The sequence below is a fragment of the Balaenoptera borealis genome (genome assembly GCF_965194805.1).
Source record: "Balaenoptera borealis genome assembly, chromosome: 1".
NCBI classification, from domain to species: domain Eukaryota; kingdom Metazoa; phylum Chordata; class Mammalia; order Artiodactyla; family Balaenopteridae; genus Balaenoptera; species Balaenoptera borealis.
Window position 1 is genome coordinate 32,572,297 of NC_138860.1, and position 27,453 is coordinate 32,599,749.

The window sequence follows — 27,453 nt, forward strand, 5'->3', positions numbered from 1 at the left end:
CCCCACTTGCCACAACTAGAGAAAGCCCTCGCACAGAAACGAAGACCAAACACAGCCATAAAAATAAATTAATTAATTTAAAAAAAAAGAAAGAAATGCAGGATGTAGTGGGGTAAGCAGGCTCTGGGGTGGGGGATGGGTAGGCTCGAGGGGAACAGAAAGAAGGGAGACTTGGAAGTTCCCAACGGGAGATAAAATTGGGAAAATAAAGAGTCGTTTAAATAAGATTTTTAGTAAATGTTGTTATATGGTGTGCTATGTAACTTCCCTCCTCCATCTTCTAAAGAAAACCTTCAGCAAAAATTTGCGTCATTCACCAGGGCTTTGGGGGTCAGATTTGTCTCCCTTCCTTTTCTCACCCTGGACAGGGCGAGACCCTCCCAAGAGGTATGGTTACATTCAGACTACGTTATAAACAGTTCCAATTCCAAAGTGTGCGGAGGATGTACATAATATTTTTCTCATACTAAATAAATGAGTTACTTTATTCTGTTTACGGATGGAGCATTCCTCCATGATGAACGAAGTTGATCCAAATTTATTTGTTGTCCTTTTTTTTTTTTTAAAATCTTTTGGCTGCACAGCTCGGCATGTGGGGTCTCACTTCCCTGACCAGGGATCGAACCCGCGCCCCCTGTGTTGGCAGCGTGGAGTCTTAACCACTGGACCGCCAGGGAAGTCCTATCTTGTAGGCAAACCCCAATTGGCAGTACCCCAAATGACACAGCATTCTTAACCAGGGATAGGTCTACCTCAAGTACATTTGCAAGACCTGCAATACTAGTATGCTCATCTATGGAAACAAATACAGAGTTTCAAAACAATCACCTTGCACTCGATTCATTACAAAACCTGCAAGAGGAGGAACTACTATATAACTGTCATCAGATATCAGCACATCCAGATAAATAAATCCTGTGTTATATAAACTATGTACTACATTGTAATCTAGTGATCCAGAGAGTTGAGGCCCTGCATCAATGATCTTATCAATAGCACATTTCTCAGGCAAACTGCATATCTTTATGTCATCTTCTGTGATATAGCCAGCCTACACCACTCAGCATGCCTCTCTGGCAATTTCCACTGGCTTTACTGGTAAAAGATCATGGGCGCTTTTCCTTCTGAAAAAAATTTTTGATGATCTACACAGGTTCATCAGATCAATGTACTGGTTTCTTCCTATGCCAAGAAGCCTTAGGCAGGCAGCAGCAGTAAAACTGGGCAATGAATCATAACTTTTCTCCCTGTTCATAATGTCATCCATGATCCCAGGATAATATGAACATGGTGTTATCCTCGGGCCCTTTACCATATCTGATGAATGGTAAGGGTACCGCATGAGATGCTCTCGACTGTACAGTTCCCCATAGTACTTGGGTTCAGCTTTCTTGACATGTTTAAGTATTTCTATATTGTAACTGACTGCGAATAGTGTACAGGACAACCTGCTTCTCATATTCTCTCTGTGAATTTCCAAGACTCTGCCTCACGTTGACTGGCAGCTTACTCCAGGGGTACTTGTGCCGGATGTGGAACTCCACGGCTACGTGCATGATGCTGGGAGCCGGGGCAGGCGGCAGCGGCCGGGCCCGAGGCTGGAACGATGCCTCCCGCCGGCCCGCTCTCACACTGCGGATGGCCCAGGCCGCCCCATGGCCAGGGTGTCTGAGGGCTCAGCGAGGCCTGGGCCACGGGGCGCGGGAGCAGTGGAGAGGGGCGGCTCCAAGTTTCTTCCGGATGTACAGAATTTAAAAAACATATTTTTTAGAACGAATTCAATATCATTCTTATAAAAATACACATCATATTTGCTTTCTAGTACTACTTTCCCAGTGGGAGAAAAAGGCCTGGGGAACAGCAGAGAGGCCGGTAGCACCCATGGGTGGACCAGGTGACTGAACATTGTTGAGCATGTACATCACGGTCAGAAAAAGCGTGTGGATGGCTAGTCTGGGGACTTGGGACTGGACCCCGATTCCCCAAGCCCACTTGTATTCTCTTGAGGAAATAACCACTCACTCAGCATCTGTGTTGTCTCTCACAGCACCCAGGGCTTTTCTCTCAGAAACATGGGGTTTAATTAAAGTCTTGCTCCCCTACTTTACTGCATCACTAAGTCCCTGGCATTCCCGGACCTGGCACATGCTCGACATTCAAAACATATTTGTTAAATAAATAAATGGATGATGTCCTTACAGTAAGGATGGACACTCCTTACTTCCTTAACCAGCAACATCTGACTCACACATTAAGGCTTACAGTAAATGTCACCTCCTCTGGGAAGTATTCCCTGATTTCTCCCAACAGAAACAATTGCACCGTATACTCAAAATGCTTCATTCATACTTTTATTGAAACATGCATCACACTATATACTATTTGGTTGTATTCTGCCTCCCCTGCCAGAATGTAAGCTCTCTGAGGACAAGAACTATGATGTATCATTTATTATCCCCACTCTTACCAGTGCTTGGCACAGAGTACATAATCAATGTTTCATCAATGCAAGAATTAAAAGCAACGTTCTCCTGTCTCCCTCCCAAATCCTCAACATCAAAGGTCAGACACACCCTAGTTCAAGTGGCTTGGCAAAGCCCAGAACCAAGAGCTGCTTTGGGCATCAACTTCCTGGTCCTTTGACACAGGGAAAGAACATTTGCACAGTCCCTCTGAAGCTGATCTGGTCTGGCTGGCTGACTGGCAGGACGATGTGCTGAGAAGCCTCAGCCCCAGCATCCCCACTGCCCCAGGGCTACGAGGCCTCAGAGGGTCCTCAGGAGCCTTCTCTGGGACCCCCACCGCTACCCCTACCCGTACCCACACCTATGGCTGGAGCCCTAGGCCAAAGCAGGCTCTGTGCTTGGGGTGGACTACAGGGCACTTCTCGATAGTGACAGACTTCCCTGTGTCACCGATTCTGTTCCATCCCCCCAGCCACCTGGAAAAGGGTGGCTGATATTGTGATTTTTTAATAAGAAATATATATTTGGTCTCTGTCTCCTTTCCTGGCACAGAGCTCCTAAAACCCTTGGGACTTCCTAAGTGATGAGAGCAACAAAGGTGTTTCTTGTTATGTTAATGAGGTGATTTTGGACGCCACCTAAGGATGCAGGCTAGTTGCCAGGAGAACCAACCAAGTGTTAGAGGACTGGAACTTTTAGTGCCACCCCCTGACCTCTGGGGAGGGGAGAGGGGCTGGAGGATGAATCAATCACCAATGGCCAATGATTTAATCAATCATGTCTGTGTCATGAAGCCTCTATAAAAACCCAAAAAGTTGGAGCTTGGAGAGCTTCTGGGTTGGTGAACACGTGGAGGTGCAGGGAGAGTGGCGCTTGGAGAGGGCATGGAAGCTCTGTGTCCCTGCCCCATTCCTTGCCCTCTGCATCTCTTCCATCTGGCTGTTCCCCAGTTAGATCCTTTTATAATAAACTGCTCATCTAGTAGGTAAAATGTTTGAGTTCTGTGAGCTGCTCTAGCAAATTAATTGAACCCAAGGAGGGAGTTGTAGAAGGTGACAACACGGCCTTGCAACTGGTATCTGAAGTGGTGGTGGGGAGGCGCACAGATGATGCCAGAACTGAGGTGAATTGCAGGACACCCAGTGGGTGTCAGATGATGGCTTTGGTGGTGTGGGACCCTCGCCCCCCACATCAGAATTGGGTGTAGAATCAGAGTGTGTGCTGTGGACCCCATCTAGCCAGAAGGGGACCCCAACATCCAGCGTGTGTGGAACCCTCACACCACCTCCCCCGCACCAGAGCTCCTGGGAGGGACAGGGGAGCCCGGGACACCTCGGAGGCTGTTCCCAGCCTGGTCCTTGAGCCCTTGCTGCCTACCTGGCTGAAGGTCGAAGTGAGGGTGCTTTCTGGAGAGGGTCTGTCCCGGGAGGGGCCTCCCTGCTGACTGCAGTCCAGCTGGATCAGGCTGCGGCACTCCGGGTGGCAGGTGAATTTACAGTCTGGAGGGAGAGAACCACAGGGGGATTAGGGGCCAGATAGGAGGCCCAGAGAAATACCCTGGAAGATGGCGTGTATCTCCTGGAGGGACGAGCACGCGGGAGGGAAGTGGAGGGGGGAGAACACCGTGAGAATGTCACCCGCTCGCTGCGCCACCATGAATGGTGAAGGTGAACAGGTGCTTTACAGTTTGCAAACTATTTGCACCTCTGTTATTGTGCGTGACCATGCAACCATTATTACTGCCACTTTACAGACAGGAAACTGGGGCCTAGGGACATTGGTGACTTTCTAAGGGCAGATCATCTGGCTCTGGCTGGCTCTCTTTCTACTAATTTATGTTAATCACCAGGGGTCACGGATCCCTGGGGAAGGACTTAACTTTTCTGGGCCTTGTTTTGCAGTCTGTAAAATATAGGTACTAACTGCCCTGCCTAGTGCACAAGGATGTTTATAGTTATAGGGGGGGGGGAACAGGTCTTAATAAATTAAAGGTGCCTCCAGGGACAAAAGCATTATTATCAACAGGAAGGGCTGTCACCTGTCTCTGACCCTGCCCCATCTAGAAATGTGGGGTGGCTTCTCTAACCCAGCTGACACAGCTTACAGACAACATCCCAAACTAGGTGCTTCGGGGAAAAGCACACGTTTATTTCCTAGACAATGTTCACTTCCACGGAAGTAAGACTTAATGACCAGAGTTGCAAAGAGTCTGGGGGACTACCTCATAGATGGGGAAGCTGAGGCTCAGAGAGGTAAAGCTAGGTGCCCAACGACACACAGCTCAGTGGCAGAGCCAAGGCTGCGAGCAGTCTCCAGCTTCCTCAGGGCTCTCTCTGGAGCCTCCTTGGCAGAAGGGAGGTGAAGTTGAAGGGGGCAGGAAGCAGAGAGGCTGGAGCAGGCAAGGGGAGGGGAGTGTGTATGGAGGATGGGAGTGAAGAAAAGGTGGGCAGCAAGAGAAATCAACACAAGCCCATCAGCAGGTAAAATGCTCAGATTTGAGGCTGGTTCTCACAGAAGCTGCTGGGCCTGCCAGGGTCACCTGTCCTGGAGGTGCCACAGCTCAGCCAGAAGGCCCAGCTGAGGGAGGCTGCCGGAGTCTCCATGAGAAGGCTGCTCGATTGTGATCCCGGGTGCATGGGGATGCGGCAGGGGACATGACAGCCTGGACTTGTTTGTATAACCTGGGGACGTGGGGACAACTTTTGGCTGATAAGGGCTGAGCCTCCTGACACTCTTTCCCTTCCTTTTAACAAGCTCCAAAACCAGGGCACATTGGGACTATCTTCTTAAAGCTGTGAAGCTCACTTCCGTCCTGGGGCGGCAGTAGGGGTGGGTGTCCTCTTCTCCCCACGCTCTCGGGGAGTTTTGGAAAGAGACCCCCACTCTCCCCAGCTGCCCCCTTCCCTTACATTCCCAAAGATAAGCACCTGGACCACATTCCTTGTACAGGTTTTGCCATTAATGCCTGCAGGGGAGCACCCAGCAAATGTGGGGACATGAAGAGATTCCAGAACCCTGCAACCTTCTGACTCAGTGGTCTGAAGTCCTGACCGCCTTTCTGGGATGGCATTTAGAAGCCCTACTGCTCACCTCCCTCATGCCTGCAGGTGAGGCCCACGCGACATCCTCTCCTTCACACCCCACCCTCTTCTGGGCATTCCCAACTCTCCTCCGGAGGGGCTGTGCTCTCACCTGGAGAGGGGATGGGTAGAGTCCACTCTGAGCCACGCACCATAACCCTGCCAGCGCCCACATGCATTCCTGGGCTCCCCCAGTAGGAGATCTCTGCCCGGCACGAGGACGGCCTCACCCTTGGTGGGGGTGAAGGGCACAGGCAGTGTGCAGACCGAGTCTCCCCTGCCCGCAGTGCCCAGAAATGCCACGGCTTTGATAAGGGAGCACCGAGGCCAGAGCCCACACAGAGAGGCATTGTTCGGCTCTGCTCCCGGGACACACCTATCCAGCTCCTGGCCAAGCTCTGAGCGATGAAGAATTCTCCGGGGCTGCCAAGGAGTGGAAACTCGCCAGCTCTACCTCAAGGGAGAGCTGCCACCGGCTCCCAAAGGGGAGAGCGTCTTGAGAAAGGAAGAAGTCTTCCAGTCTCCTATTTCAACTCTGTGTCCTGCAGACACGGGCACTCTGTGTCCACCTGTGCGTCTGAATCTCTCCATTTCTGTCTGTCTCTCTCTGCTCTGCCTCTCGCTGACACACATGCGTGCACGTGCACACGCACACACACACACACACAGCACCAAAACCACAGGAACATTTTTTTTATTACAGACTCACGCTGAGCTGGACGGAGCGGGGGAACAGAAGACTCCAAGAGGAGTGGTTCGGGATTTTATAAAAAGCACATTTGAGCACCAATGAGTCTGTCCCATCAGACCCTGTAATCACAGACTGTAGCAAAACCACTGAAGCACGTCTTGATATTTCCTGGCCCCTGGAAATGCTAAGCCCAGGGCTTTTAGGCCAGCAGAGATGAAGTCACAGTCTCCATGTCCTTCTGCATACACAGAAGCAAGCCCCGCCAGCCACAACCAGTAGCCTGCAGGCCTCATGCGCTCTGAGTGGGGACATTCATGAGGTTGCCAAGGCAGGGTTGGGTTCCACTGGATCCCAGTGCTTAAACTCCCACAGGCCATCTTTCCCTCAAGATAGGAGGAATGATGGAGACACAACCACAGAGGGGCCCTTCTCAAAGAGGGAACTGTATGCCAGGATGCAGACAGGGCTCCTGTGGGTTACCCTCAGACCCAGGCTGTATTGGTTTCCTCGCTGCTGTAACAAAGCACCACCGACTAGGTGGCTGCAAACTGAAATTACTGTCTCTCAGTTCTGGAGGCCAGAAGTCTGAAATCAACTTGTCAGCAGGCTCACGCTCCTTCTGAAGCCTGTAGGAGGATCGTTTCAGGCCTCTTCCCAGCTTCTGGTGGTTTGCTGGCAGTCTTTGGTTGTCCTCGGCTTGCAGCTGCATCACTCCAATCTCTGCCTCAATCTCTACATGGCCTTCTCCCTGTATGCCTGTGTCTTCACACGGTCACCCTCACATGACACCAGTCATATTGAATTAGGGGACCATCCTACTCTAGTGCAACCTTTTCTTAACTAATTACGTCTGCAACTACCTTGTTTCCAAACAAGGTCACATTCTGATGTACTGGGGGTTAGAACTTTGACATATTTTTTTTTGCGGGGAGGGGATACAATTCAACCCATAACACAGACCCTGGGCCGTATTGGGAACCCAGAGCCCTTAGTCTCGAACGGATGCGGGTTTCTCATGGACACCATCTCCAGGGGTCAGCAGCAGACTGGCAGAGGAAGGAGGACAGGAAGTGCTGAGCTGAGGCCAGGACCACCTCCCTACTTCTACTAGCCCTGCTCCTGGCCGTCTCGGTCCCTGAAGGTCACCACCAAAGGCACCATCTCGAACAAGGGGGTCAGGCCCAGAGGCCATGGCTACCTATGTCCAAAGATACAGTCTTTCTTCCACTTCAGCCCAGAAGAGGTGAATTCAGCAGATGGAACTGTGCTAGGAGATTGTTTTCCTAAATGCAAAAGCTACAAAACTCCCCTTAGTCCCCAGGGCTGCCATAGTTAGTTCCTGCCTGACCCCAGTTGCCAAATGCACACACATGCACACACACACACACACACAGGCACACAAAGAGGCTAATTTTTCTGAACCAGAGGCATTCTGTTGATAAGGAACCCTTAAGGCCCTTTCACCCCAGGGTCATATGCAAGATCCCAAGATAGTGTGGAGCTCTCCACTTCACTCTCCCCCTCCTCCAGCTGAAGCCAGGATGTGGGGTGAGGATGGGGCAGGTTCCCAGGATTCAGAACCTGGGTTATAATGAGCTCATAGGCCTCCCTTGCGGTCATTCCCAGGTCAGGGAAGAGCAGCTTCTCACCCTGCATGGCCAAAGCCACTACTGAGGCCCGAGGGGAAGCATGACAGCCTCTGAATCCAGGAGCCCTGTGTCCATGCTCTGGGTACCCCAGGCCTTCTTGGACAAGGTCAACCTCAGAACAAACTTACCACTTCCCCCGTTCCCCCTCGGGACCTGGCCTGTGCTATGGGGAAATGGAAAGAGGATGGACTTGGAGGAAGGCCTGGCCTCCACTCACTGCTCAACCAGCTTTGTGAAATTGGGTAAGTTATTGAACTCCTTGGATCATTAATTTCCTCAACTATATAGTGGGAATAATAGCCTGTTCATAGGGCTGCCATGAGGATTAAATGGGGCCCATGATGTAAAGCACTGCACAGGAGACCTGGGACACAGAGGCCCCAGTTAATGTTCCAGCCCACCTCTCCCAACACTACTCTGCCGTGTGGATGCCTTCCCGCCCCACCGAGCTCCTGGGGGTCATCTTTAGTCTCACCAGCTCCCCCTAGCTAGCCATTTCCAAACCAAGCACACAAATAGCTTTTGATTTTAAAATAATTTTGTTCTGAGGCACTACAGAGAAATCTGAAAAAAACACATAATGGAAAAGAATGTGAAAAAGAATGTATATATATATATGTGAATCACTTTGCTGTACAGCAGAAATTAACACAACATTGTAAATCAACTATACTTCAATAAAATAAATTTTTTTAAAATTAAAAAACAGAGACTTCCCTGGTGGTCCAGTGGTTTAAGACTCCACGTTCCCAATGTAGGAGGCCCAGGTTCGATCTCTGGTAAGGGAACTAGATCCCACATGCCACAACTAAAGATCCTGCATGCCACAACCAAAGATCCCACATGCCACAATGAAGATCCTGCGTGCCGCAACTAAGACTCGGAGCAGCCAAATTAATTAATTAATTAATTAAAATAAATTAAAAAACAAACAAACAAAAACCACTATCACCACCACCACACACACACAAAAAAGTGCACTGGAAAATTACAATGTTACAAAAGTTTTTAAAAAGCAGGAGTAAGGTCTTTCCGAGCAAGTCAGTGGGGACAGTCCTCAGTCTTGGGGTCCCTGCCTTGGCTCCCTTCTCAGATATTTCTTCAAGAGTCCCCCATTCTTGTGCTGGGGGTCCCTCCACTCAAGACCAACCACGTCCACTCAGAGACCACCCAGAATGCTCTCTGTGCCTGTCTGTCCCAGGCCGGCCCGGCCCTGCTTCACCACCTGCAGCCCCGCTGCACCCTGCAGCCTCGACCCCCGCTGCTCCCCCAGCCAGAAGCACCTCTCTCCACATGGCTCCAAGATTTCCCCTCGGACCTCAGGCCCTCTAGTGTCCTCTGCAACCACACGCCCCTCTAAGTCCCCAGGGCTGCAGCTCCTGAAGTCCACCCTTTCCCAGCCCTTTGCTCTGGGCCCTGCTCAGTGTTCAAGAGGACCAGCCACTATTAAGCATTTGGAAGGGAGTTAGTATGAATTGGTTGAGTGAATAGAGGAAGGAATGAATGGTCTTCTGCCTTTTGCTGAAGTGGAGAGACCAGAGTGTGAGTGCTGACCTACCCCTAGGCTAGTGTCCTAACTCCTGCGTGCCTCAGCTTCCTCTCTAAATGGAGCCTATGGCAGTACCTGCCTCACAGGGTTGCTAAGAGCATTAAACGAGGTAACTATGTAAATCATAACACAACACCTGATGCAAACTAAGAGATCAATAAATACTAGCTATTCATATGAACTGGCTAAAATCCTAGTCAATCTCACCAGAAGCCACAGCATCTGGCATCCTCATCCCGGAAGCCCGTCTGTGCTCATCCCATCACTGCCCACTGACCTTCCTCCAGACCTCCACTGAGTCCTGATAAAAAAGGCTCTGATGCATCCTCAGACCCCCATTGAGCCCCTCTCCCCAGCCTGAGCAAGGGAGGCCCCTGGTCTCGGCTCCCTGCGGAGGTGAGGTGCCAGGTGTGCATGGAGACTGGTGAGGGGCAACTCTCCCCCACCTCGGAGAGGCACCTTTGCCCACCTGGGAGGTCTCTCCTCCCTGCCTTCCTACCCACCCCCTCCAATATTTGAACTTCTCAAATCTTGCTCTAGTTTCAGAAAAGAAAATTGTTAACCAAAATTGATAACTTTGAGTATTAAAGAGGATGTGGGTAAATGAGAAGGTTCTTGCCTTATTGGTGGTACCAATTTCCTGCAGGAATGTATCCTCAGTGTGTATTTATTTGTATCTAAATACGTCTCCACTAAAAGGTTCATCACACAGTTATTTACGGCAACAAAATACTAGAAATACCGCACATCCATCTACAGGGGGCCAGCTACAATTATGGTATATTTAGCCATTATATAAGATGATGTAGATTGGTCAACTTGGAAAGATGTCCACAAGCATATTATTGAAAGAGAAAAAGGCTGTGTTTCGTGATCCTAATTATATAAAAACATACACATACTTACATATACATTATGCATAGAGAGAAATTTGGAAGGCAGGTGATATGCTTGCTCTGAGTAATGGGATTTCAAGTGTTTTTCCTCTCTTTATAGTCTAAATTTTTATAATAAATATATATTCTTTTCTTTAAATTTATTTTTGGCTGCATTGGGTCTTCATTGCTGCGCGCGGGCTTTCTCTAGTTGCGGCGAGCAGGGGCTACTCTTCATTGCGGTGCGCAGGCTTCTCATTGCGGTGGCTTCTCTTGTTGCGGAACACGGGCTCTAGGCACGCGGGCTTCAGTAGTTGTGGCTCGTGGGCTCTAGAGCGCAGGCTCAGTAGCTGTGGTGCACGGGCTTAGTTGCTCCGCGGCATGTGGGATCTTCCCGGACCAGGGCTCGAACCCGTGTCCCCTGCATTGGCAGGTGGATTCTTAACCATTGTGCCACCAGGGAAGTCCCAATAAATATTAATTCTTTATATTTTTATAATGAATATATATTCTTTACTAATATATATTTTCTAATGAATATATATTCTTTTATAATGAATATATATTCTTTACTAAAGGAACAAAGAAAAATCATGAACCCACATTGTGGTGACAGCGGCTACCATTATTCACTATCTACAATGTGTTAGACAGCTTATATACATGACTTCACGTTATCAGTACTATGCCTGTATGACATGTTTCTACCTCTATTTTTTAAAAAGCAGACTCTTTTAGAGCAAAACTGAGCAAAAGTATAGAGAGAGTTCCTGTATACCCTCCGCCCCCCCCCACCACGTGCACAGCCTCCCCCTGTACCAACATCCCCCACCAGAGTGGCACATTGTTCCGATGAGCCTACACTGACCTGTCGCTATCGCCCGAAGTCCATCATTTACATTAGGGTTCACTCCTGGTGTTGTACATTCTATGGGTTTGGACAAATATATAATGACATGTATCCACCATTTAGTGTCACACAGCATAGTTTCACTGCCCTAAGTATCTCTGTGCTCTGTCTATTCATCCCTCTCTCCCCACTAAATCCTTGGTAACCAGTGATTTTTTTACTCTCTCCATAGTTTTGTCTTTTCCAGAACGTCACATAGTTGGAATCACACACTATGTAGCCTTTTCAGACTGGCTTCTTTCACTTAGGAATATGCATTTAAGGTAACTCCATATCTCTTCATGACTTGAGAGCTCACTTCTTTTCAGTTCTGAATATTATTCCAGTGTCTGGATGGACCACAGTTTATTTATGCATTCACCTATGAAGGACATCTTGGTTGCTTCCAAGAGTTGGCGATTATGGATAAAGCTGCTGTAAACATCTGCGTGCAGGTTTTCACGTGGATGTAAGTTTCCAGTTCCATTCTTCTACTCCTATTTTAGAGATGAGGAAACTAAGGCTTGGAAAGGTTAAGAGACTTGTCGAGAGCCACACGGCTGGTGAGTGGCAGAATTGCGAAGGGAAATCCATCACACCTGGCTGCTTCTCAATAGCCCTGTTTTCTGGGAAACCATCCCCTCCACTTGGTCCTGGTCCTCCCTAGCATGAACTACTTGAGGCCAGGGATGGGCTTTATTAAGGATGGGGGTTAGGGAGGCCCAAGGCCAGAAGAGAGCATGGGTCAGAGGGATTTGGGCAAGGAGTGCTTTTCCCTCTGCCCTAGCAGGTAACAGCAAGAATGTCCCTCCCCAAGGCCTCTGCCTCATTCTGGGAAGTGCCAGTTCACAGCTTGAGTCCCAGCTCAGCCAAGCCACTCGGCCTGGGAGAACCCACCCGGACTGTCTGCTGCTCTGGACTGGTCCTCCATCCACGGCCCCTTCATCTCTGGGAGACTATGAACTACTCGGTCAGCAGCCAGAGGTTCTTGCACTGAGCTCCTCAGAGCACCAGAGAGGCCAGCTCTTCAGTCAAGGTCAAGCGCCACAAGTAGTGGGCGCTCGGCCTTCCCCATGCAGAGGCCCAGCCTCTGCAACTCTGCACCCCGTGATACCCAAACAGAGCCAACTGCCCCATCACGTGGAGAGATGAGGATGGTGGGAGAGCAACCAGAATGGACACAGGCCCCGAGCACCAAAACGCACCCACTTGGCATCTGTAAGTCAGGCATCCTCAGATAGGTCACATGGCCCCTGAAGCACACTGTTTAATGTGCATGATAGAGGTCTTTTAGAAAGGGTGCAAGCGGCAAAACACTAAATCAGGAGCTTCGGAGTACACAGAATCTGGCCTCCAGAGCCACACAGATCAGGGTTTGAATGCAAGCCCTGCTTCTAATTGGGTATGAGATGCCTGGACAATTTACTTAACCTTAGTAAAATATGGAATCTATTTTCAGCCTCAATTTCCTCATCTGCAAAATGGAAGTAATGATATCTTCCTTGCCAGCAGATGTGTTGCCAAAATTAGAGAGAGTGTGTATGTAAAGCATCCAACAGTGCCTGCACATAGTAGACGTTCATCAGACGGTAGCTGTCACTTTCAACCCTGGGACTCCTGGGTCTGGGTAGCCGGATTCCTGTTGACTTAGCGTGTGATGGTAGCCCTCAAATCTCTCAGTTTGGGGTCCTCTTCCAATGTATTAACTAAGAAGAATCATGAACTTTCTTGCTCACCTAAGTTCCTCCTACCTGCCCCTACCTGCCTCCAGCCCTGCCTTTGGTGGCCCAGGGGAGTGAGGCAGGGACACAAGAGGATGAGTCATGCTGGAGAGAGGGAAGGTAGGGAGACAGATTTGTCAAGCTTGGAGGGCTGTGGCCATTGCCAAAATCAACACAATCTACACATTTTTCATACTCCTGGTTAAACTTCTAGTGAGGCTGGCAGCAAGAGAATGGAAACTCCACACTCCTGGGGTCAGACATCCAGCTCAGGACATCTGCATCTTTGTTTCCAGGAAGGGGCCTGAACCCCAGCCCTCTGGAGACCATATAATGTAGCTCATTGTTTCAGAGGACAGGCCAACCCTGAGGGCACCCAGCACCCCGAACCCCAGCCTGGAGGGCCTGGAGACACACAACTGCCCCCGCGCACCACACAGCCCCAACTTCACACACACACACACACACACACACACACACACACACACACACACACACACACACTACAGACTGTGCCAGAATGCAAGCCAGGAAGCCAACAGGAAGAGTCAATGTTATGGTAGAGGAGTGGCCTGGAAGCCAGGCCCATGTCCTGGGTCAGAGAAGCCAGCCTTCCGGTGGACGGCTGGACTCACTGGGGTGCCGCCTTTGTGCAAAGAGCCGCAAGGGAATGCTCCTGAATGCGCTCAAGTCTTCATCAGATGTTGGGTCCCCAAGTAAAATGGAGGGCGGGCATGGGTGGGCTTTATGGGAAGCAGGCGTCCGGATCAGGCAGGTGGAGGGAGAAAATGCTCCGGGGAGGGTGGTGCTGAGGAGCCTTGAATGAATTGAGGACATGAGGCCACCCGAGACCTTGGGCCACACCCTCTCACAAAATGACCTATCAGCGTTGCGTGTGGCAGGGCTGGAGGGGTGATGGGCACTTTCAAGCCACCCTTTTGTACTGAAGGGAAAGGCAAAAGGCCCTGCTGAGTTGTTACTCACAGGCCAAAGCAGATATTAAAATTCTTCCTGGGGCCTCGGTCCCTGGATCTAAAGGGTCCGTTCTTTATTCCTGAGCCTGGCTTCTTGGTGGTCACATTTCCAAGCAGGCCAGATGTGACCCCTGCACCCTCTTCCCAAACTTGGCACCCAGGCTGGCCTGCAGAGGCACGATCCTGCCCCACGGGGGTGGGTGTGCCTCTCGGGCGGGCCCATTATTCATCCGTCTCCAACACAACCACACACCCCTAGGCTGAAAGCACCAACAAAGGGAAGGCACTGCGGTCAGGCCGGGCCAAGCGTGTTGGGTGGGGGAGAAAATAGAGATAGGCGAGTCTGCAGGCCCTCAATGCGAGGGGCCGGTGGAGGGAGGGAGGGCAGGACAGTTCCCGGCAAGTTCAGATGGACGATGCAGGGAGCAAGGGAAGCGTCAGGCGCGCCCGCCCTGTGCCCAGCGAGGCAGGGGACAGGGCCTGACCCCAGGGCACCTTCCCACGTGGTCTGTTTCATGCCACTTCGCTCTTTGGGGGCGGTACACCCTGAAGCATGCCCCCCACCCTGCCTTGTGTGGATGTGTATATATGTTTAAAATTATAAACAAAATTAATTAATAACAATTCATGCTTCTACTTTAGGTACTTTAGATAGTATTAACTAACTCCCTGCCAGGACTACACGAGAACTCTTCCTCCTGTCAACTCTGCCCCCACGCCCTGATTTTCACTCTATTATATTATTTACACTTCCAATGTTTATGACATTTACATTCTGTTGTAACTATAAATTGCATGGTTGTCTAAAATTAACTCTACTTTTAAAATGATTCAGTTTTTTTACAACAGAAAAACTATTTTTTATTTTAATTAATCTTTTGTTTGACTGAAATCTTTGGTATTATATTTTATATGCCTTATGTTTGCCAATGATGCTTCAAGCACCTTAAAGAGATGTGCCCCATTTTATTGTCCTTTTAATACTGTGGTGCTGGGGCCTTATGCATGAAAATGATGATCAGGAGGAGATGTGCATGGACAAAATAGAGATAGGCGAGTCTGCAGGCCCTCAGTGCAATATTACAGAGCATCTCTGAAAAGCTCCCCTTGGCCAATAGTGGTAGCAGGCAACAGATTTTGGAAAAATGTACAAGTAAGTGACATGAGGTGGGGTCTAGGGTGGGAAAGCCAAATGAACCTCATTCCTCACATGCAAGTGTCTGTAGGAGACCTGTCATCTGGACCCTCTGACACCATATCCAAAAAGGTCCAAGTTGTATTTAGGGTGTGGCCATGAAGATAGAAGTGCAAAGACATGGCACAATATTTGAACAGGGACAATTAAAGTATGTGCACCCACCAGGACACACATACTCAGAGAGAGAGAGTTAAACCTTTTTATGACAATTATGTCTCTTATCTTTCCACATCTACCTAATTACTAGTCAGTTTTTCATGTGTGTAAGCATGCATCCACTCAACATGTATTTATTGGGGGCCTACCAGAGGTCAAGTACTGTTCCAAAGGACAGCCAGTTATATCCAAAGACTTGTGTAAAAGGAACAAGTAGATGAAAGGAATATATATATATTCAAAGTTATATATTTTAATACAGATATTAAAATCCTGTTTTGATTGTCACCACAGGAAAAGATAAATCCTATTGCCAGAAGCACCTTAAGAAAAAATACTTTAAAACACTGTAGACAGCCATAAAAAAGAACGAAGTAATGCCATTTACAGCAACATGCATGGACCTAGAGATTGTCATACTGAGTGAAGTTAGTCAGACAGAGAAAGACAAATACCATATGATATCACTTATAAGTGAAATCTAAAAAATATCATACAAATGAACTTATTTACAAAACAGAAATAGAGTCACAGATGTAGAAGACAAACTTATGGTTACCGGGGGGAAAGCGGAGAGGGGGGGTGGCAGGGAAGAGGGATAAACTGGGAGATTGGGACTGACACATACACACTACTATATATAAAATAGATAACTAATAAGGACCAACTGTATAGCACAGGGAACTCTATACTCTGTAATGACCTATATGGGAAAAGAATCTAAAAAAGAGTGGATATATGTATATCTATAACTGATTCACTTTGCTGTACAGCAGAAACTAACACAACATTGTAAATCAACTATACTCCAATAAAAATTAAAAAAATAAAATAAAACACTGTAGACAGCTGGAGTTAAGGGAATTTTACAAACAGCAACAAGCCCATGAAAACTAAAGCCAGTGTGGAGCTGCCAGATGCCCTCTCGGCTCAGGTCACCTCAGAAGGGGCATCTGCCCCCTCTAAGCATGTGTCACGCTGCTCTGGGTGTAGGAGAGACAAAGCAGGTGGGGTCCCCCTCTCCAGGGCTCAGGGCCCCCTGCACCCATCCCTGGGGCCCCTGAGGAGATACACGGAGGAATCTGGGCAGCTGGCAGAGAAAGGACGTGGGCCTAGTAGTGAGGGGCAGAGATGGAATGAGGAACATGAAGGCTTTTTTTGGTTTTTAGCTTTTGTTTTTAAAGCAAACACCATCTTAGAGAGGCGGCAAAGGGCTGCCTAGCCTCTTGCTAAGCTTGAGTATATTTTTGGTAGTGTTCCACAGACCCCAAAGATAAGGACAGCCAAATAGTTTTGCAAGAAGTCCTGCCTAGGCATCTGTAGACCACAGGGCAGGGGATGAAGCTTCGACAGGTGTGCAGATGTGAAGGCACACACAGGTGCGTGTGCACAGGTACGCCCGATCCGAGTGCCGGGAGGTCACAAGAGGCCAGGAGCAGAGAGGTTCAGTCCTTTACGGGACAGCCAGGCGGCTGCATCCAACTGGTTTTTCCACACCTGCTCTGATGTCATTTGATTTCAGAGTGCCAATCATCAACTGAACATCAACCAACCGGGTGAAAGGAGACTTTTGCAGGAGGAGAAAAGTAAATAGATGACGTCTGAGGCCTTCTCTGCAGAAGACATACAAAGGCTTCTTTACAGCTGTATCCCTGTAACCAGGACCACCAGAGACTTCTGGAGAGAGCCAGGCCTGTGTCCCAATGACCCCCGAGCAGCCTTTTTAAATGATATATGCCTTGCTCCTTGGCAGCATGCTTGCTTATTTAGCTCCTAATGATGCCCGGTGGGCTAATCCAACCCCTGCCTGTTAATTAAGTGGCATGGTAAACTCAATGATAGGAATTTTTCCAGAGAATGTGTTTAAGAGTTTTGTGCTCCTCCTCTATTCCTGCCTGGGCAAACCTTCAAACCCTATCTCTTTCACTGAGATGGGGGCAGCCCGCCTTGGCCCAGGTAAGATGGAAGAGCAGACAGCACGCTGGGGGCTTGCACGGATGACCCAGTGTGAGCCATCGTTAAAAGTCTTTCTGGGAGCAGCTGCCGATGAGGGGCTGGCTCTGTGACCAGCATCATGTCGAATGGTTTCCGTCAATGTCACGTTTAACACACATGACACCTGCTTGAGATGGGGATTCTTTGCCCCATTTTACAACGGGAAAAACTAAGGCTCAGAGAGGTTAATCTGTACAAGGAAGGCCCTACCACCTGGCATCCAAAGTCCAGGCTCAAGCTGCTCTGGCTCATTTGCAGCAACATGGATGGGCCTAGAGATTATCATACTAAGTGAAGTAAGTCAGAAAGAGAAAGACAAATACCATATGATATCACTTATATGTGGAATCTAAAATACGACACAAATGAATATATCTATGAAACAAAAATAGACTCACAAATACAGAGAACGGACTTGTGGTTGCCAAGGGGGAGGGAAGGCGAGGGAGGGAAGGATTGGGAGTTTGGGGTTAGCAGATGCAAACTAGTATATATGGAATAGATAAACAACAAGGTCCTACTGTATAGCACATGGAACTATATTCAATATCCTGTGATAAACCACAGTGGAAAAGAATACGAAGAAGAATATATATATATATATATATATATATATATATATATATATAACTGAGTCACTTTGCTGTACAGCAGAAATTAACACAACATTGTAAATCAACTATACTTCAATAAAATTTTTTTAAAAATTTGGCCTGGCTCCAAGCCCATTCTCTTAAATGCTACATTACAGGTCGCTCACAGAGCTACTGCAGAGTCCACGGGCCACAGTCTACCACTCCCATCATCTTTGAGCATCCTGTCTCGCCCCTCCCCTTCCAATCAATTCAACCCAAATGCTAACACAAGTTAAACGAGCAGTAGCCGCAGTGCAGTATTTGCCCAGACCTTAATGCTGCCACTCCAGGCCTGATTGATTTCATTAAATCTATAACTCCTTGGGCTAAAGAGCAAGGAGCAAGGAAATGCTCTGTTGAATAATTCTTAAGGAGGGACAGAGGGGAGAGGATGGACACGAAGACGCGAGTGAACATTAAATCGAGGAACTCAGTCTCCAGCTGTCCTCTGCGTGAGGGGCACAGTATGTATTAGGCTATTGATGAGGATAAATTATTCAGGCTGGCTAAACAGTATTTGTCTCCAAATGGGGATTAGATCTAGTGGGAGTGAAATTCCCACCTTTCAAGATGTAAAACTGTAATCAAGAAAATTATATTTTCCGCAGTTAAAGATCATATTGCCTTTCAAATTCTGCTTTCACAAACTTAACCCAGAGATGACTTTTTAGTTTAGTTCCATCCCTAAGACTCAGTGTTGGGACCCACCCAAATGCCCACCTGTCCCCGAATGTGTGTGAGAACAGCATGGAGACAAATGGGGCAGGGGCCCAAGGAAAGCTGATGTGCTCCAAAGATCCAGCCATCAAAGAGAAGCAGCTAGAGGCCAGTTAAGATGAGTAGAACCCGGCAGTGAGGGGTTCCAGGTCTGACTGTGCAGCTCTAAGCCTTAGCCAGGGGCCTGACTTCTTGGGGCCATCTCATTTGTGAAATAGAATAACCCCTTTCCCACCCCTAACATACAGAGATCTGGAGGGAATAAATGATATTTAAAACAAACAAAAAACCCAAACAAACACAAATCCCTTGGATCTTTAGCAGAAGAGCGCTGCAGAAATAGAAGATGCTGTAGCTAGTCTGATCCAGCAGGAAGAACGCTAGGCTGGAAGGCAGGCGCCCGAGACCCCGGTCCTGGAGCTGTCACCAACTTTTGTTGGCCTCAGCCTCCTTCGTTTGAAAAAAGGAGTAGATGACCTCAGATTCTATGAAAATTGAATTGCTACAGTCTCTCCTCCTCATCTTTCACTCAGCCCACACTGTCCCATTATCCTTCCCCAGCAAGGACTGTTCTCACCCTAATTAGTGCTCCGGGAAGGAAGCTGCAGCCCGGTCACTGCCTGAGGCTGGAGCTCCTGTCCAGCTGTGTTCCGCCTGCAGCCTCTGTAGCCCCACACAGTCTGCTTGTGTGCCCCCCATAGGCACCTCCACTAACCATGCAGATGAGATGCCTTTGCCTAGGAAACTTCACTGCTCCGGGGTCCTCGGAAGGCTGACTCAGCAGCTTCGCAAGGTGTGATGCCCCTGGGAGCTACAGGATGGGCAGAATGGAAAAGAGTGGCCACCCCAGATGCCCATCTATATTCTGCCTGCTCAGGGACCAGATTAGGATGACTGATCGGCCCTAATTCTCAGTCAAGGAAAGGCTGTTAAAGCCCACAGCCAACACGGGCTTCTGAAGTTCCACCTAAACCTGGCAGGGTGGCAGCACCTGAGCTTTGGGCCTGGGGAGTCAGGGGGGCCAAGGAGCGGTGCTGAGCTCAGCATTAAATACCGGGCTGCCAGGGGGCTCCTGCACTGCCTTGCCCATGGGAGAGGCCACTAGGCAGGCCTGGCCTCCGAACCCAAGCCCCCCCGGAGCACCCCCAGCTGGAATGACTTAGACCTACCTCGAGGAAGCCGGGCCTCGGGGTGGAACCTCTGGAGGGCCTGGAGCTTTACTGATCCCACATGACTCTTAGGGAGCCTGCGGAAGAGGCGCTGGAGCCGTGAGGTGACCGTTCCGAAGCAGGTAGAGGCCGCCTTCTCAGCCCGGCCCTCGGTCATCCCGCTGGGCTACAGGCTATCAATAGCTTCTCTCCAGGCCTGGCATCAGGGACAGAGTGACGAAGCGGGGAATCACTGGCCCCGGGAGGACTCCAGGCCTCGTGTGAGCCAGGCTTTGCTCAAATCAGCCCAGCCTCCTTGTTCCTCCGAAGGAAGTCACGGGCACTGGGGACCCCGGGCCGGCACCGGCCCAGCCTGCCCGATGCCTTCTCTTCCCAGCTGAGGTCCTATCCCCTCCACCTCCCCCAACGGAAAACTTTCTATTCCTGGGGCTTTTAGCTTGATAAGATAAACATGCCCCCACCAAACAGGCTGCAGAAAGAGCCTGCCCTGGGCCTCACTTCTCAGGAGCGCCTGTGAGTCTGAAAATCAATGTCTCCAAAGTTTCAACAGACGATAGAAGCGATCCGTTACCTCACGCTGGTGCCTGGCCCAGGAACTCGTTAATGGATTTCTTTGGGGATGTCGGATTAATAATGCTTTACCAGCTGTACAGGCTCCCAAGGGACAACCGGACTAATTCACATCCTCCTATGCTAAGCCCAGGGTGGGGGAAGAACTTTCAGCTGCCCAGGCCCATAGGAAGTGGTGCTGCCTTAAGAGGGTCAGACCATTTATCTGAGAGCAGATACCTGCGCAGAGAAGAGGCGACAGGAGTAGGAGGAAGAAAGAGAAGAGAAGAAAAGAATAGCGTCTCTCATGAAGAGGGCAGAAAGGTTGTTCTCTTGCCCTAACATGGGGCTCACAGGGTGTTCCCTAAACAGTGACTCCCAGAAGCAACCAAGTCCTGGTGGGGAAGTTCCCAGAGGCCCTGTCACCCAGGCCGAGACGGGCGACTGGCGCTAGACAGGCAGCAAAGCCTTCCAGGAAAACCGCTGAAGAGGGCAGCCTGCTCCCACGCTGCCCAGAGACTCCAAAAGTCACCTGCCCACTGCCAGCGGGGGCCAGCTTCAGAGGAAGCAGGGATGCTGTCCTTTAACTACAGGCAAGGCACCACAGAGGACCGACGAAGCTGCATTGACACCTCTGGGGGCTGGTCACCTAGTGCTGGGTCCAGAAGGTGAACACTCACGAGTTCAGATGTGAGCCCTGCTGGTCCTCGTGCAGCTGCGAACCTGCTTCCACCATTTCGTGCTGTGGTTCCTCCCCAGGCCACAGAGAATGTTGAATGGCATCACATCCCAGAGGCCAGGCCCTCAGGCCACTGAGAGAAGAAAATGGTAGAACAAACCCAAGCTGCACCTGACCTTCCAAATAGACTCCCCTATCACCTGCCCCCTCACAGGCTCTCTGGCCGGGAGGCCCCAGCTAGATCACGCCTCCCTGCTGAGGCCCTCAGTCCTTGGTGCAGTAACAATAAAGCACACTGTTTACAAGTCATCTATTTAATAGAGAGATGCCCCCAAATGCCCCCTTCCTCAGGCTGGGACACTGGTTCTTTCTCCCTAATGCTTCCTTTGGGGGGGACTGAGCTGCCAGTGGTCTGTTTTGTGATCGTCTAGCTTATCCAGGAGCTCTGCATAGACAAGGCTCGCGAGTCCAAGTCCTGATATGACACCGGGGCCGCCATGTGAAGCTGGGAGCCCAGATTCCTGGCCCCACTGGGACATGAGATCTTCATGAGGGCCCAGGTACTCCCACGTGGTTGAGCACAGGCAAGGGTGGCATTCCCACTCCCATGCTCAGAGAGGAGGACACGCACATGCTGGGAAACTTTAAATCATGAGTCATGTGTCATGGGGGAAAATCCCTCCTGAATGCCCCACTTGGGCTGGAGGATACACTGATCTCACTTCTCCTTTTCCTCATCACAGAGATGATTTTGTGGACAGGTTAAGCCATTGGGGAAGCCAGCAGGAAAGAACTGGCGAGAATCCAGATGGGGCTTTAGAAGGTTCTAGAATCTTCACTCCTGACCTTTAGAAAACCTGGATAGATTTTCTACTGTAGGGATATTTCAGGAGGAACACAGTGACCTCCTGCTGCCCCAACATCTAAGCACTGACCCTCTGACCTCCATGCTGAAAAGAGAGTCCAGCCAAGGCGAATCTAACTTGAAGAAACAGGCTTCATCATCTTAAGTGCTGGGGTTACAACATATTCTCACCTTGAAACCCTATTCATATAAAGGTCCTTCCAGATTGCTTTTTAAAACACTCATCACTAGAATAGACATTTACAGAGGGTATGCTCAACCCCTTTTTCTAAAAACTCTCAAGTTACAGCTGGAATCTTTTGTTCCATTTGAATAGTAAGGCATCTCTGAGGTTCTTTTTTGGATTTTTAATACTTTCCTCAGTTGCAGAAAGGACATAATTGTTTCAACAGAAACCACAAAATCTTCAGTTTCTATTCAACTTGAATGGAAAAAACAGCTTCCTCCAAGTCAGCAAGAAAAGTAAGTGACGGTACCCAAATGTGAGCCTGACCTGGAGGCACACAGGGTTGGGGTGGCAGTGGGGGGCTTTCCCCAGATTTGCTGTCCCCCGCTCGGCCACACCACTGCCGGGGACAGGGCAGAGGGGCATCATGCAAACCTCAGTTTATTTTCCAGTCCCGATCCAACTCTTCTGCCCCGTAGCTGTCCCCTTTGAGACACAACCTAATTTTTCTTTGGTTCATGGTGAGTCCTGTGTCATGAACCCTGGGTCCTGACAAGGAGGATCTTTTCAGTTCCAGGAAAAGGTCTTCAACCTGCATTTCCACGCCCACCTCCCTTACACACACCTAATACCGATGGGTGGGGTGGGGAGGGGACAGACACACTTGATTCTTTCCTCTTATGATTTAAGAAAAACTTCACCTTTTGTTTCAAGACCTCATGATTTACACATGCGGAAAACCTATTTAAAAACCAAACATGGAAAACAGGCTGAAGTGCCGCCAGCTCTCAGTTGTCCAGGACCTGACTGATCCTCTAGCTTGCACGCGGCTTACCCGCCCCTTGGCTCACCCTCCTCTTTTTCTGTACCTCTTTTTATGGACATTTCAGCGTTCGTTGGCAGAAGGGAGGCAGATGAATGAGGAAACTCCACTAACTTGCATATTCAATGGCATTAGCTCACAGGGCAAAATGCTATGTTGGGTTCTGGTGCTGATTTTGCTGCTAATGATCCAGGTCATCGCAGAGAAGTCACTGACTCCCTGAATGCTTGGTCTCCTCATCTGTGAGATGGCCATAACCCACCCAGCCCTGCCTGCCTCACAAGGGCGCTGCGGGGCTCAGCAGAGCCAGCAGGCAAGAAAGCACTTTAGGTACAGCCAAGTCATCTCTGAGATAAAAGTCATCTCTGTTCCCATAACTTATTGGCCATTCTCAGTATTTCTTGTTCCACATGAATATCTCCATCCTTGCGGGCTCACAGAACACCAATTTGTATCTTCAGCAAACACGACAATTCTTTCCCAGATCCAGCATCCGGTAGAAACAAAACATAAAAGGATAAAGAACAAAATGGGCAAGGAACATCGCTCTTCTTTCAAGGCTGACTTTCGTGACCCTCTGGTCTGATTTCGGAAAGGTTCATGTAAGCCACATTTTCATGTTCTAGCAGCCCTAGCCAACAGCCACTGCAGACATCTGGGTGAGATCTGCTCTGCCCTGGAAATGTTTGTTCAAGAAACAGGGAGGGGGAGCAGAAGGTGGCGTGCAGGCCCTCCGCTGAAGGGTAAACATGACCCCGTCTCGCTGTGGTCACAGGTGAGGGACATACCCAGTCACCTGCCTGCCCGCCCAGTGATACACAGGAACTGACTGAACTTTCCAACACCACCCTTCTTACCAACCTTCAGCACAGTGTCGCTCGTGCTTTCTTTCCCCCGATGCCCTCAATGAGGCTAGGGCAATAGGGGTGGGTAGGAATATCCTGAAGAAAATCTGGGAAGCACTACAGCAACCAGGGGTCACAGACCCCTCAGCTAGGACAGAGTACTGTCCACCAGCAGGCTGGGCACAGGGCAACTGTGCCAGCACAGACCCCTGCTGCTCTTCCTCCTTCCTCTCCAAAAAGGCAAAAAAGAACCAAATGTCGTACTTCCCTGGCGGTACAGTGGTTGAGAATCCGCCTGCCAATGCAGGGGACACGGGTTCGAGCCCTGGGCCGGGAAGATCCCACATGCCGTGGAACAACTAAGCCCGTGCGCCACAACTACCGAGCCTGCGCTGTAGAGCCCACGAGCCACAACTACTGAGCCCGCGTGCCACAACTACTGAAGCCCGCACGCCTAGAGCCCGTGCTCCGCAATGAGAAGCCACCGCAATGAGAAGCCCGCGCACTGCAATGAAGAGTAGCCCCCACTCGCCGCAACTAGAGAAAGCCCGTGTGCAGCAGCAAAGACCCAACACAGCCAAATATAAATAAATAAAATAAATAAATTTATATAAAAAAAAAAAAGAACCAAATGTCACAGCTTTCCTTATGGGTGCCTCTCTCAAGAATGTTCTCCATGCCAGGAACCACGGGCGGGCTAGAACAGGCCCTGCATGAACTTATTGGCCACTTTGGCCAACACCACCACTACACCGTGGAGAATTCTCGGGGTCCATCAGGCTCTGCCCATGTCTCCTCGGCATGGTGTTGGGGTGCCTCAAAGAACACCCAAATATCACCCCCCTAGGTCTGAGTCAAGACAGTCTTGACCTTGGAGTGGCACTCCCTGTGACTCCTCCCTGGCACCGATTCTATTCCACTTCAACCAGGGAACCAAGCCTGCTGCCCTGCCTGACATCATCACCTCGGCCTCCTTGCTCATTCCCCAAAGCCTAAAAGCTGGCTCTGCTCTCCTCCTAGCCCCGAGATCCAGCCCTGAAGATGTAGAGAAACTTGCCAAAACTCTTGGAAAAAAACCGAAAGTGACTAAATGCATAGCTATCTCCCCAGTGAGGGCTGGCCTTCCCAGGGTCAGCTGCCTCCACCACTTCCCGACCCAGCCAGGGGAGAGCCGAACAGAGCCTGCGGGAGGAGTGGGTGGCAGAGTGGGACAAGGCCCTCTGGAGAGTCAGAAAGCATCCTGCCACGGGCACCGGCAGATCTGCAAGCCCATGGTGGGTGAGAGGACTACACGAGCTGGTGCTGCTGGAAGCCGGGGTGGCGGCAGGGGGAATGGTCTGTCTGCATGCTTTGCACGCCCACAAATACTCACCTGCCCAAGAATACTCACCTTGTCGTTAGAGGAATGCGAACAGGAAGGGCCTCTGGTCAGGCCAGAGATGTGTTTCCAGCTTCCTCATCAGCCTTAATAGCACCCCAGCAGGCAGGACAAGAGCAGCAAGCAGCTCCTTCCACGGGGAGACGGAGGGGTGAGGGGCGGGTGTCGGGAGCCAGCGAGGGCCCTGTGGGAGAGCACCTGGGAGGCAAGACCCAGGATGCTCCCACGGCCAGCCCAGCGGGGGGCTGCCTCTGTCCCACAGATGCTGGGCACGGACCAAAGGAGGGAAATGGCTTGACAGCCCGAGATCTCGGTCAGAGGCCATCTTCAAGGCCAGTCGGGTTTGCCCAACATGAGGGTCTAACCTTCCCCTGCCCCTAGCCAGATGGACGGGCGACTCCTTCTCTCCACGTGAGACCTCGGCAGAAGCCTCCCTGCATTCTGACCCCATGAATCTGTTCTGAGGACGAGCGTGGCAGCAGTATGCAAACTCTTCGGGCTCCTCAGAGAAAAGGCACCGTGGACCTGTGAAGAATTCTTCCCATGTTCATTCTCAGAGCTAGGCTGGGTCTGCCCTGAGCCTCAGCGGCTCTGCTGAGCCTTTGGCCCCTGTCACCACGCAGAAGCCGGCTTCCTGAGGCAGGAGGGTCACCTCACCAGCTAGGAAGGGCTCTTCGGCTGGGCTGGGGGCTCTCTTTTCCCTGTCACTCAGGGCCTACCTGCCAGGCTTGGCAGCAGCTGAATTCACTGGTAAACTTGGGGAAAAGAGAGAGGGTACTGGATCAAACCCGCAGTGCTGAGGGGAGATGTCAATTTACTTCCACCTAATAACTCTGCAGGATCAGCAGGAGAACACACACGTTCATTACCAAGTCTAATTAGGCGGGCAGACAAGTGGCATTAATCATTTTTGACTGTACCTGGGATTCGAGCCCCTCTTACTCGAATAAGTAATTTTCTGAATAATCAGAAAATTTCATGCTCTGATGAATAGGGGGAAAAAAATTAAACCCACATTTAATCCTTTCACTTTCATCTTTTGGAAATACAGGAAGCAGGGAGGAGAGGAAACAGACTAACAGCTTGGGGAGCTCAAATGGCCTCTGCCAAAGCATTCCAGGTCCTTTCTCTGTCCTCCCTTGTCCCCCCCGCAACCCACTCCACTAGGACGTTCCCCAAGAAAAAAACCCCAATCAGAGCCAGGGGCAGGGGAGGGATGGGGGATTCCACCATCTCTAACAAGAAAACATCCATTTCAGGGCTTAATTTTCCTAACCTCCAAAGCCAAACATGGGCCTGAATTAATGAAAATACTTCAAGTCAGATACTTCAGTGCTACCTAGTATCCTGGACAAATAAAACACTTTCCAAGTGCCCAAGGTTCCCAGGTCTGCCACAGGGAGACTCAATGTCCGTGTCCCCGTAACCTCTCCTACAAAGAACCCATGACAGGGCGTGGGTTTGTAGGAGCCTGTGGCTGTCACATGCGTGGGTCCAGTCTGTGCAGAGAGGTGGCTTAAGCTCAACCATTGATGCAGCGACGAGACAGAGCTAGAAAGGCTGGACAAGGGGCTCTGTGAGATACCAGCCTCGCTCACCAAGAAGGTCCCTGTCCCCATCCCTGCAGGCTCCATGGCAAACACCTCATACTCACACCATAATTCAAGTCTTATCACAGGAGGGGAAGGTCAGGATGATGAACCCCCGGGTCCCCCTTCCACCCTATAATCCCAATCACGTAACACTTCACAGCTCTGATCGGCACCCTCCAAAGAGGACTGACTCCACTAGCAACATGCAAGGCATGTCTAAGCATCCTGCCCTGAATGTTGAGTTGGACTTAGCTTTCCCCATTTTCCAGACCATTCCTTGATCCAGGATGGCTAACATACCCACCAAAATGTGATGAAAAGTAAAAGGTCAACTCCATGTGCCTTCTACAGAAGAAAGGGTCCACAACCTGTAAGGGACATTCCCTGAGAACAAAGCCAAAGGGCAGCCTGTGAGAGTTTTAAGGGTTGTTTGCTATTGACCGTTCCCTCCTGGAAGGCTGGAAATGGGCTCTCACTGCTGCAACTGCCTCCATCCCAAGACACACACACACACACACACACACACACACACACACACACAAATTCATACAATCTACCTCTCTCTCCCCCTCCCAATCCCCACTGGATTTCCTTCCCTATCAAACAAACATGACTTCTTTAATCCTGGAAATGAATATTAACTTTGAACTTTTCCTGTTCGCAAATCCAGCACTAACCAGAGCTCAGTTACAGACCTTGAAGTAGCGGTAAGCTTAAGTTAGAGGGATTTTCACTAAAAAAGGCAGGCAGACAGTGGGAAGACAGTTTTCTAGAAGCTTCCCTTATTAAAAGC

General features: G+C 50.0%; 1 protein-coding gene across 3 annotated transcripts in view; it reads right to left on the bottom strand.

Moving 5' to 3' along the window:
* Positions 1-27,453, bottom strand: part of RASSF5 (Ras association domain family member 5) — a 71,664-nt gene that overhangs the window by 40,536 nt on the left and 3,675 nt on the right. For all 3 annotated transcript variants that reach the window (XM_082350566.1, XM_082350565.1, XM_082350564.1), the window contains exon 2: positions 3,843-3,964. In XM_082350566.1, the coding sequence (XP_082206692.1) occupies positions 3,843-3,964 (122 nt within the window). The remainder of the gene's footprint in view (positions 1-3,842; positions 3,965-27,453) is intronic.